Source organism: Poecilia reticulata, linkage group LG7 (assembly GCF_000633615.1).
Source record: "Poecilia reticulata strain Guanapo linkage group LG7, Guppy_female_1.0+MT, whole genome shotgun sequence".
Taxonomy (NCBI): Eukaryota; Metazoa; Chordata; class Actinopteri; order Cyprinodontiformes; family Poeciliidae; genus Poecilia; species Poecilia reticulata.
Genome location: NC_024337.1, coordinates 22,235,446 through 22,248,327, shown reverse-complemented (window position 1 = coordinate 22,248,327; position 12,882 = coordinate 22,235,446). Strand labels below are relative to the sequence as shown.

General features: G+C 36.0%; 1 protein-coding gene across 3 annotated transcripts in view; it reads left to right on the top strand.

Moving 5' to 3' along the window:
• Window positions 1-8,333, top strand: part of csf1b (colony stimulating factor 1b (macrophage)) — a 14,610-nt gene extending 6,277 nt beyond the window's left edge. For all 3 annotated transcript variants that reach the window (XR_001776818.1, XM_017306028.1, XM_008414015.2), the window contains exons 7-9: window positions 7,431-7,474; window positions 7,564-7,601; window positions 7,702-8,333. Coding sequence is in view for 2 of the 3 variants with exons in the window: in XM_017306028.1 (XP_017161517.1) it covers window positions 7,431-7,474; window positions 7,564-7,600 (81 nt within the window). In the remaining variant the exon portion in view is untranslated. The remainder of the gene's footprint in view (window positions 1-7,430; window positions 7,475-7,563; window positions 7,602-7,701) is intronic.
• The last annotated feature ends 4,549 nt before the right edge of the window (window positions 8,334-12,882 follow it).

Below are 12,882 nucleotides of genomic sequence, written 5' to 3'. Positions count from 1 at the left end.
TATATAAACATGGAATAATAGTAAACCCTTTCTGATGTGGCTGGCCTAAAATCAATCCAAGATTGCTTGCAAATCTCATCCAGAAAGTCACAAATGGAAAACATCCTCAAATTTCAAGGCTTCACTTGCCTCATGATTCAACAATGAAATAGAAATAGCATTTAAGGGGTTAACAAATGACATCATTCTGCTAGAAGTGCTTTTTTTATTACTCAGGTTATCTTCACTTGCAACTAAAAGTAGTTTGAGAATCTGAAACATTTAAGTATGACAACAAGCATAACACGAAGAAAGTTGTGGGTGAGAATAATGTTCTCACGTTTCTGTAATTTCTGAAAACAGCATGCAGGGCAGGCTTAAGGCATAAGCAAACTAAGCAGCCACTTAGGACCCCAGGGCCACTAAGGGGCCCACTCAGTGGAGCTGATTTTTTTAATTTTTATTTTTGTTTTAGTAATAAGTTATATGTCATTATATTATCAAAGACACACAATTTCACTATGAAGTGATTTGTTTTTACAATAATATACATTTGATCATGTATATATATTTAATATGTATTAAATATATTAAAAAATGCTCTTCGGGGCCCCCTGGTGGCCGCGGTAAGTACCGCACACTTCGCCGGTAATATGAGATGCCGTGCAACGTCAGTCAGAAGTAAACAGAAGTTTATGCTAGCTCCAGTCAGAAGTTAAGTAAGGAAAACAATGTCTCAAAAACATTGTTTTGGGAAGGAGAAAAGAAAGAGGAAGAATAGAAAAAAGCTAAGATAAAGGTTTGTTTTAATGTGCCTTGGTAATGTAATGTAAAAGGTTTGTAAAGCTGCCAATAGGAAATTAGCTTGATAGCAACCTGGAACAGTCCAATTCAACAGCCAAACATTTACGCTAGCGTCTTTGTGTTTGTGTGAAACTGAGTTTTAACTTTAAATGAGTTGATCCTCCTGCTTGGCTGTGTATATTTCTGAGGTATTTTTGGCTTCAAAACACCGTGTTTGATAACGTTTGATAACAATAATTAAAACCTCTCAATGTTTGACATTGTCTAGCAAAATGTTTTTACGTCAGGCTACATAGCTGCTACATCGATTAGCTACTCTATGCTGTATATGGGGATATGTTGTTTGCTGCTGAGCTTAATCATTTTGTGACTAAAACATTAGTTTTACATCAACTTCTAAGTTATGTGAAACTTCTTTTAAAATCATTTGAAGGCTCAGAATCAACCCGGTACTGGTAACGGTCCACATTCCAGGGCAGAAAGACTCGCCTGGTATAAATAAAAATTTTAGCTATTGGAGTTACGCTTAAGAGAAATTAATTTAATCAAAGAATGTTATAAATATGTGTGTAAGGCTGCACTGATTACAGTTTTCTGGCCGATCCCTGGTTACCGATCTTTAAAAAGCATGACCTGCCGATTTTGATTTTTTCTGATATACATTTTTTTTTGGCTGAAATGTTGCTAAATATAGCAAGGAAGTAACCGAGTTGGCAACAGTGGGGTGAATATTGTTAACTGCAGACGTGTAGACCTGACCTGGTGGTCCGATAAGATGGGCTTCAGATGTAAGTATCGACCCATCACGATCCCCCAAAATTAAGGAAATTGGCGCCCAGAAATCAACTGGTCAATAAATCAGTTGGCCAATAAATGTGTCCTATATTTTACATGTAAATAATGTAAACAGCACTGCCAGAGATGCAATAAGTTTATAGCAGGTGTGTGAATGATCTAATGATCGGACTGCTGATTGCAGCCAGTCCACATTCTTAGCAGAACTAGATGGCCCCATAACCAAATTTCACTTAGGGCCTCATGGAGGCTTGGGCCAGCCCTGACAGCATGTGTGTGTAGCAACAATGGTGCTTACATCAATCTCATTTTGTGATACCGGCATGTTCTTTTTAAGCACACACATGGATTTGACCGCTGTACTTATCTCGGGAGACTTGCCAAACATCGATATCCGGTTCTCACGCAACAATTGTCATGCTCCTTTCAATAAAATCAGAGAACAATCTTCCTGAAGGTGATGATAAAAAACAGGATAAAAGTACACCCCAGAAATCCCAAAGGTATTTTGAAAAACCAAAACCTATCAACCTATCAATCCTGTTAGATCTTTACACGAACCGTGTGCTTTGAGCTTTGTGCGTACAAAAAAGGATGGACGCATCCTTTTTTGTACGATCTTTTTTAGATCACAGCATGCTGTGATCTAAAAAAGTATGCACCTGAGTCGTAACTTGGTGGTTGTAACAATGCATTCCATCTGTAGTATCAGCGTGTTACCTGTTTTTCCTCTGTGAGGGCAATGTCTGTCCTAACAGAACATTTAAAAATACTTACTCCCTCTCACTTCTTGTTGTAATTTTGCTGTCTTGACCCAGACAATAATGCTTGTTAGCAGTGATGGATTATATTTTTGGGAATTTGTGGCTGTTTTTGAGTATACTCACCACAGGCCTATTGTGTTTATCGCAAATACCCCATGATGGGATAAAATGCTGTCAGGATATTGATAGAAATACCTACCAGGACTCCTGTGGTTCTTTACAAGCTGAAGGGAACAGCAAGACAGTGGATTGAGATAAAAGAGAACTGCTCAAATGAAAATACTTCCTTTCAAGCTTTTATAGGGGTTGACAAATAGATGTTGTAATTTAGAAGAAACATTTTCTTCTTCCCCTCTTTTGTAGAGTTTATAACAGTCCAGCAGAGTCTTGTGGTATGGTGGGAAAAAATCAGGCAAATAGCTCTTCCATCGTCATCTCAGGCATTTATCTGTGCACTCTTGAGTTTTTTTTTGACTTGAGTTCCTTCCCTTGCTGCTGCAATTAGATGAATTCATGCTCTCACTGATATTGTTTGGCATGCTCTCTTTATGAAACAGTTTCGATTATGCTTAATGGATTTGTTTTTGTTTTTCCTGTCTAAAAGGATTAGCAATGTTAACCACTATTTGTGGAAAGGAATTTGCTCTTTGATGACAAATATTACTGAATACTAATAGGACGATTCTCCAGTGAGAAAAGGGATGGGAACATTCTCTTCCAACCATGATTTGATTGACTCATTGGCCAAGCCCTAAACTGCAGGTACGCAGAGCAGGCAGCACGAGAAGGCATGCGGGACTCATTTCTCTTCTGGGAAGTATCAATTGTTCAAACTGATTGTTTAAAGTGGAATGGCATACCATAGAGGAGTGAGCAATTTGCACATAATAGTGGTGTTAAAATTGTGATTATTACGAGGCTCTACTGTTTTTCTGCATGTACATTACACTTATTTACTCTAGTAAATGTGCAAAGTAAATATTTTAGGACTGAATGACTTAAAGGAGTTTTCTTAATCCTACAGCTTGTACACCACAAATCAAATGTAACATTTCACTCCTGTTGTTTCTCAATATATGTAATGACACCTTTTGCAAATTTAGCATTTAATTATTTATTGGTTTATTAATTCATCAGTTATGCTTGTACTTGGCAATGAGGAAGGCAGAATTCACTGATCACAAGCTTTTAATTTAGGTTAGACAATGGGTATGTTGTACTTGAAGCTAAAACTATTTATATGGGCTGAATTTAGGTAGTTAGAGACAGATGCAAAAGTTGTAAACATGCAAGATATTGTATTGGATTCGAAAGAACAAGGCCTGACCAAATTATGTTTGTATTTTTCAGTCAATCTAATGAGCTGTAATCAGTGTTCAAAAAATTTGGAAGTCAAACAACAGATGCAGTCCCTAACCAAGGGGTTTCAAGTTACAGTTAACTGTGGAAATTTGTTCTCAAATGCAATGCACCATAGCCAACGGACAACTGTGAATACTTGTTAGATCAATATTTGAAAGTCCGCTTGCATTGGTTGGATATTTGAAACCCTTCATGGCATTAGAGCAACACAGATGTCTACATGAAGCCACAGCCTCAGATGACCCCTGAGCAACAAAGCGCGGTTTATTTTGATGATAAAATTCTTCAGATTGAGACGCAGCCAGCAGAAAACCTAATTTAATTGCAGCAATAATCATGTAATGTGATGATTTTATATTGCTAATTAACTAGTCTAAGTACAAGACACTGTTGATTTGTTTTTTGAGAGACATTTTCAAAGATTGACCCTGTTTTGTCTCTAGAAGACTTATTTTTGAACATCATAGATGGATAGTATGGATTGATAGATAGATGGAAGAATACAATATTCGTCCATAGATAGATAGATATTGCAAATTACTTAACTTGTGGACATATTTGCAGATACAACTCATGCCCTCAGTTGAAGTGTTTCCAGAAAAAAAATATTTTTGAAACGTCTCCTCCCCCTTTAACATAAAAATGACTGGGGGTACCCTCCACTACTCCAGCACAAATGTACAAATCACATACATACGTACATCAACATGTTCTTATTCAAATCGACCCCATATCAAACCAAGAGTTCAACGTCTGTCAAAAAAATGGTGTGGCGCAATCTTGCTCACCTTAAATCCATGACCTTGAAAGTTTTATCAAGTTTTTCAAATTATCTGTTCCTTTGGTCAAATGTTATTACAGTAAATGCACAAAAAGTGGAACAGCAAAAGTTCCACTTAAAGTGGATAATTCCTCACATGTGGAAGACTATTCTTAGGTTTGAAGTTGTGTGCTCTTAAAGTCTTTTGTTCGTCTTCAGAATCTCTTTAGTGTTTATTCCTGCCGCATGTGGCTAAGATACGTTGTCATACAAGCTGTGCCTAAGCATTGACTTCTTGCACACTGATCAAAATCATCTGTGTTTGCAGTGAGAATGCTTGGCTATTGGACAGCAGGGTAGCTAAAATGCGCAGAAAGTAGCCACAGTTGTAAACAACAGAGTTATTTTTCAAACCACTGCAGCCAGCGTGTCTTTGTGGGGACGTGTGGATCAGTGAGCACAATTAACAGTCATTTTTGAGATGTCAAATTACATATTCAAGTAATCTTGGTCAAGTTAAATAAATAAGGAACATATCTGGTTCTTGGTAACAATAATAGCCTAACTTTTACTTGGCGTTTAAACAAACTGAACCTTGTGGGATTAAGGTTCCACATGATGTTGTTGTTAATTCTGTTTGTCTTTTTGGCATAATTGTAATCCATGTAACGCCACCACACCCCTTGACTTTGTACATATTTTACTTATTTTAAAAATGACTCAAGTATTTTAATCAAGTATCCTGTAATGATTTGACAAGAAACATTTTTTGTTTGTAATTGCCAAAAGCTTGTTAGTCCAGTGTTTCATATGTACTCACACTCTTGACCTAACATTGTTTTTTTTGTTTTGGGCCTTGGGCAGCAATCACAGCTTAAGCCTTCTTGGCTGTGTCTTTATAAGCTCAGCACACTGGTTTGAGAAATTTCTGCCCTTTTTCTCAGCAGATCCTATAAAGCTCAGTCAATTTGGATGGGAAGTGAAAGTAAATTGTTTTTTTTTAGGTGTTCTCAGAAACAGTTATTTGGATTTAAGTCTGGGTTCTGGCTGCACCACTCAACTAGATTCACAGACTCTTTTGCTATCTTGACTGAGTGCTTCAGGTCTCTATCACGTCGGAAGATAAATTACCTCTAGCCTGCGTTTTCTCCTCCTGTTTTTACAAATAATTGCTCTGTAATTGGCTCAACATATTCTGTATGCAGCCTAGATGAAAATAATAGATGCTATATAACATTAAGTTTCGTTTATATTTGTCCAAAAATAAAAAGTTATTTATTTAAATCTCATCAAACCTGATAACATTGTTGCTCCTGGACTTTCCAAGGACTCACTTACAAGTGAATAAGGATACAAACAGAAGAACCGTTTTTTCTCAGTCGCTTTGGTGCATTTCTCAGAACAGAATTGAAATTCTCAAACCTACTTGCTCAGTCTTCAATTTGTCACTTGTACACATCAAAAAAGCAATTTTATGTTCATTTTATCAAGTTGCACATGCTTTTGTGTAATGTGTAAGTGATTATGTATGATCATCTGCTTTTTCCTACATTTTCAATTGCTTTTGTCATGTTGATCAAAATGTATTATACTGGTCTCTGTTGAACAGACTCGACCTTCACAACAGCATAATTTCATTGTATAAGTCTTAACATGCAAAATGCCTGAACAGATTGTCATAATATGTCTATCATATTTCTAGACATTTTTATTAAACCTTTTTCTAAATCCGTCCTGAACTGGTAAATTGCTCCCAGGTGATTCCTGAGTTTCTCCAGCCTAGGTAAATGTGTGAAGCATTAGATCAACCAATGATCAACCAGTTTTCTGAAATAGACTGAAGGTGCATCAACTGGTAAGCATATCGTGAATAAAGCCAGAAAACAACACAATGTTACATTTCTGACAGTGGAAGGACAAGGACTTGGACGGAGTCAACAGCCAGAGAGAAGAAGAAAAGGAAGAGGAGTGACGCTGTGGCGAAGGAGCTAAGAGGCGAAACTGAGGAAGAGGCTGAAGATATCGTGCCAGTTTCAATCTCTCCAATATCATCAGGCAATGGTGTGAGAGTCGCAACAAGATTCTAATGGATTTCCTTTTACCGTACTCTTCATTCCTTAACCCAACTGATTAATTTTCTCAGCATGGAGATGGAAGGTGTAGAAAGACTGGACAGTAATTCCCACAGCAATGAATCTCTTTAAGGAGATTTTTTTTTACTTACGTTCCTTCCTATTGCTACTTCTGTTTTGTTTTTTTATTATTTTTATTTTGCTCTCCTTTCTGTATCACAATTCCATAGTTTGTCAACAAATTACATCATAAATATGAATCTTGGATCTCCCATCATAATGTACAATTCTTGTCATCAAAGCTTTAGCCATAGTTTACACCAAAGTATCCCTCCAGAGTACTACGCCACATTGACAACATGACTTATCAATTTGACTAATCAATTTGATTAGCCCAAACTCAATGAAACAAGGACTTGACATTGTGAAGCACTGACATGTTCATTGATAAAGATATTTAATTTAAGGATTTTGAGAAAGACACTGGATTTTGCAGGTAGTCCAGGCTGTTTTGCTGTTTGTACAAATTGTTGTGAGAAATGCACTTACTGTTTCCAAATGTTCAAAATGATTTGAGAAATGCACCAATGCAACTGAGAAAAACAGTAAAAGATTTTGATCCATCCTTACTACAGTGTAGTTTTCCTGCTCTGACTTTGTCCAAATCTTTCTCTTTCTTACTGTTTATTCAATGTCGCATGCTGTTTTTATTTTTTATTATGTAAAGCACCTTGAAATGCCTCGCTGCTGAAATGTGCCATACAAATAAAATTTGATTGATTGATAATGAAATTGAAATTCAATAAAATGATTTGTGTTTCTTGTTCTTGTTTCTAGTTTTCTCTAATTATGCATATTTGTCTAATAACATGAAATCTTTTCTTTCCAAAACAGAAAAGTTACTGCCATTGTGGATCAAGATTAGACACAAACGTAAAGTAAGGACATGCAATAAGTCAAAACAAAAGTCATGCTGTTTTCTCACAAATGCAAAAGTGATACTAACGTGCAAACTCTCTGATTAAAGCATCGACCAACAGGATATAGAGATGGAACCACAGTGATGTGAGTATTCATCAGATATTGTATGTTTTTGCATACAGTCAAACATATAAAGCTGAACACGTGTAATAATGGCATTGTTTTCATTCTTCTCTCTCTTCAGACATCGAGGAGCCCACCACTGCATTAGCAACCACCGTACTTGGGAAGCTGTACATTTTGTCCAATCCAAGTTTTCATGTCCCTATATGTGTGATGTATTCAGCTTACCAGTTTAATCAGAAGCTTAGATTTGACCAAAAACAAAAACGGATGTTTTTTAGAGCTGTGTATATTGAGCATTATGTGTTGCAGGTGTCTTTTTCAGGTTAACTAATTTCTTTTGTTTTTACTGTGGCATTTTCTTCCCTCTCTATTTGTGCTCAATTAACCAAGTGTTTGTGATGTTGTTCTCATAAGTTATTTATTTCCATAAGTCTACTCAATCACTGTAATAATAATAGTAATAAAAACATAACTATGAGTAGCAGACTTAATTGATTCAGCCCGTGCTGTGAGCTACCAGTTTATATCTAAGTTTTATTAAAGGATCTCCATAACTTCACAGACAGCATCTTCTCTGGAAATCACTGAAGTTCCGATAAGATAACGCGTAATGTTCAGTGTAAATAAATCTTCTCATGTCTGTTTTAAGCAAGTTCTCACTAAATATTTGTATATCAAAATTTATTGCCATACTGGACTGCTGTGCAGATTCAACAGAAACTCTGGTCAATAAACTGTTATTGATCACTTCCTCTGAGTTTTTCCTACTGGAAGAAAGTGACGGAATGAATGAAATATGCACAAACTATTCACTGTGGCAGTTTTACAAGGGATGTATTCACATCATACCACATGTCATGTGGTAGGAATAACATCCTGCCACAGTTTATTCATAAGTGTATCATATTTATTCATTAATACGTAGTAATTGATAACATGACACTACACTGCTGAAAAAGGATGCCGTCTGTCATGATTTCAACTCATGTTTATCAAGTGATGGTCACGCCTTATGTTTTATAATAACTTGCATAACGCCTGACTTTGGGAAATCTGCTTCTTATAAAGTGAAACCTCTGTTAGTGTCTCAGAGAAGCCCATCAGTAAAAACTGTGAAAATATTTCCACATGTGATCAAGTGCATGTGTGTTGGCCTCGCTGTTGTATTTTAAGTATCTGTGTAGGAAGCAGATGAGGATGAAAGGGAAAAAAGAAAACAAAAAACAACACAGCATTTGTAGACTGAAATACAACATGATCTCCAACAAACATATTCTCTGGAGCTACCACTTTTCCTTTTGCAAATCATTCTGCAGTGGCAGTGATCTTTTTATCCAAAGACGTTGCTCCATTACTGAACAGGGAAAGTATTTTTCTAATTCAGTGTATGGTCTCTTCTTTGGGGGATTAAAAGCAGCTGTGGAGTAATAGACTGCAAGATGAAAAGACAAGTTCTCTTCAGCAATAATTATGTGGGAACTGCCTAACAAGACTGTCAGAAGGGACCCTACCCTGTGTTTTTTTTTCTTAACTTTCTCAGCTTTTTCCTCCTTTTACCATCCAAAAACACAAAGTTTCCATCTCAGAAATATTGTTCCAAAGCATTTTCTGAGCTGTTACTTAGTAAAAATCAGATTGGAAATCAAAGCAACAACTGAGATTATGTCCACACAATGCAGGTCTTAATGCTTTCTTAGTGTGGTTGTTTACATTATAGTGGTAATGTGACTTCAATCATGTTCCAGCATGAAATGTCTAGAAAAGTGGTGAAGTGATGCACATGTGCAGAAGGAGACGTATCACACTCAACCATTGAGCTTACAAAAGTAATAAGATGTAAATAATAGCGTAATAATGTTATTTGTTGTATGATAGTAAATGAGGATGTCACCATGTGTGCCTTGCCTCTGAAGCTGTGCAAGTGGAAGGTAACATTTCTTTTTTTTTTTTCTTCTGTCAAGATAGCTCAACAATGTCTGCTCAAATGTTTGTTACCTTGAAGCACATGTAAGTAGGGCTGTCCGGGGTGTTATGTGAATAAATTCCTGCCTCTTAAATCTGTCACATCAAATCTGTCATGGCTTAAGAGCGAGAAGAAATTAGACATGACCGTTCAGAAACATATCCAGTTTAGGAGCACGTGAAATTTCCCTATGCCTGATTTGAGAAAATCTGATTTGTGGCATAGAGCCAGGTCATAAAAAGATCAAATAGAGGTAAAGTATGGGAAAATATTGTTGGATTTGTTTCAGTTTTGGCGGTGTGACTATCGATTTAGATTTTCACTTGTAAGACTCAAGTCTAGAAAGTAAGTGAAGATCCTTTCAGCAAATAAATAATGTCTTACCTGAGTTAAGGTAGTGTATGCAAACACCTTGTTACCATGGTGACTTATTGAATACCCATGGTTCCTCTGTAGTCTCTCTGAAAACTACATGTCATTCAGAGAAGTTAAGACAGATTCCAGGCAGATAATAGAAATAATTAAAATCATTAATATTTTGTTTAGAATTTAAAATGCAATTATTTTAAATGATTATTCGTCAAATTTTCTAAAACAAGGCATTGCCCTAAGGGGTGGGTAGTGACTAGTTATATTTCCTCGGTTACATTTGCTTGAGTAACCTGTCAGTTCTGCAGAGCAAAACAGGAAGGTAGGTGTCAAGGATGATAGATGAAGAATATTCCCAAGACGTAATGGGTTAACCAGCAAAGATGGTTTTCCAGGAAGTCCTCAAAGAACTCAAACTCAGCAACTTTGTGTCCTATTTGACCTCACAGAATGAGGAAATTACAGAGGTGAGCTTAATAGTAAAATACCCTTTCTTGTGTATACAAGTGCTTGATAAATCACTTGTATAGTGTATAGTGCTTTATCAAGTCCAGACAACAAGATTCAATCATTTACCCATTCACACACTGACGGTGGTAAATTACATTTCAGCCACAGCTGACCTGGGTCCTTTGAGCAAGCAGTTGAGCCCAAAAACTGAGACATATGAAGCAGGGATTTGAACTGACAACTCCTACCTAGTAGGCCACTGTCACAGTAGTCAAAGTAGTACACTCATTTTGTACTACTGTGACTGTTGGATTACTGGGATCATGCATGTATGATTGGATTAAAATTACTTTATTTCTGGTATAGTTCCTTGATACAGCGTGTTATGAATTGGTGCAATATAAATAAACTGAAGTGAATTGATTCTTCACGCAACACACAATGGAAACAGGAGGGATCCTGTGTTCATAATCCAACACTTGAAAGTAAAATACCTTGGAAGGACGTTTTATATCCAAAATGTTCTTCCAAAATTTCGGATCTCTCAGAAGAAGTGAATCAAAGTGCCTTTATCCCCACATTTAGCACATATGTCTGGAATATTAGTATCAGATGTGTTCAATAATGCTAGAATAAGATATTGTCTCATTAGCCATATGTATTGGATTAGCTTAAATCGAGCATTAATAGATTGTGTCTGGACTTTCAGACTCAGTCTTTGTGCCATTCCTCCACACATATATGTTATGTTTATACTGACTTGAAAAGCTGTAGGTTGTGAAAAAAAAATAGATTTGCAATATGACTCTTTGAGAAGTGATGTAGTTTCCCTTATGTATAATTTTATCCTTTAAAATACAATAACTTTATATTTTTATCTGCCTGATTACAGACTATGTTTGTAACGGCGAAGTACTTGAGTAGCAAGTACTTTGCTGTGCAAAAACAGACATTAAATACATATAGAATCAAACAAAATGTGTGAAGTAGATTGTAAATAATAAATTGGTGTACTCATGTTAGAACTAATAATTCTGAAATGTAACAAACAGTAGTATGGTAATATAAAACCAGCATAAAATTATTTTAAAAAATTGTCTGTTGTCCCTTGTGTACAATTAACGTTAAAAGTTTGAATTGACAGAATGGACTTAATAGTAGGGATTCATGTCAGACAAAATCCCTTTCGTATTTACTTCCTGTCTTGACTGTAAGGTCAGCCAGTGGTGGCTTCGTTTATTAGCAGGCTGGATCCAAAGGGACTGGATCTGGGTCCAGCTGGGAAGGAATTGCTGAGCAAGGACATCTGTGAAACCTGTGGGAAGAAGGAGGGGGTTGCTGCAGCCCCCGCTGTTCATTGAGAAGAGTAAGAACATGCGCTTACTAGTCTCCAAAAGTTTCCAGCAATATCAGAGACTGTTGTTGCAAAAATTCGTGTGACAGGTGGACGGAGCCTGGTGCTGCAAGGTTGGAGACCTTATCCTGTTAGGCGACGGGGCATGGATAATACCCGTGTTAAACGGACGGCGGAGTCTGGCATCGACAGGCGCTTAAATTCCGTAACAAAAGTATGTTTTTATCTTTTTTTAAATCTTTTTATTATCTTTTTTTTTCAAAATCTCTTTCTCTTTCTTACTGTTTATTCAATGTCACATGCTGTTTTTATTTTGTTTTTTAATTATGTAAAGCACCTTAAAATGCCTTGCTGCTGAAATGTGCTATGCAAATAAAATTTGATTGATTGATTGATTGATTGATTGATTGATTGATTGATTGATTGATTGATTGATTGATTGATTGATTGATTGATTGATTGATTGATTGTTGAAACTGCTGCAAATGAAGTAATGATGAATTCACCAATTGGCAACAGTGGTTTAGCTTTTGATAGAATGCAAATGCATATAAATCAGGAGATATGAAGTGAAAAGTGAAATATGGTGAAGTAATATAACAAAGAATTATTGTTCTTGTTTAATGATTATTATGTTTTGTGATTATTTAGAAATGTTTTATTAATTGCCGTGATTCCAGGTAAAATAATTTTTATTTATTACTGCAAAAAAAAATTAACAAAAAGTCACAGTCACAGACCAGAGCTCTGACAGCAATTTATTTTTACAGTAAAGTGTGTTTGATTTATCAGCCTAATCCATTCATTGTGTGGATTTAAGGGCCCAAATGATTCTGTTCATGATTTTTGTAGCTTTATAATAAGATGTCACACCAACGGATTTCTCTATGAAATGACCCCTTTTAATAATATCAGATATCTTGTTCCTAAGGCTTTAAATTGTGTTTAAAGTTTAGAGACACTCAAAAGTATCTACATTAAAAAATGACAAGCTTTCCACAGAAGTATAAAACCTAAGATTAAATTAAACGTCATTATGCTATTCACTATTCTTTAACATAGAAAGTACTCCTCTGTTCTTCTGTTCCTTTTTTGTGTATATGCTCTGAAACTACTTTGAATAGCAACACTAAACTTAATGCATACTTTGATCAAAATAGAAA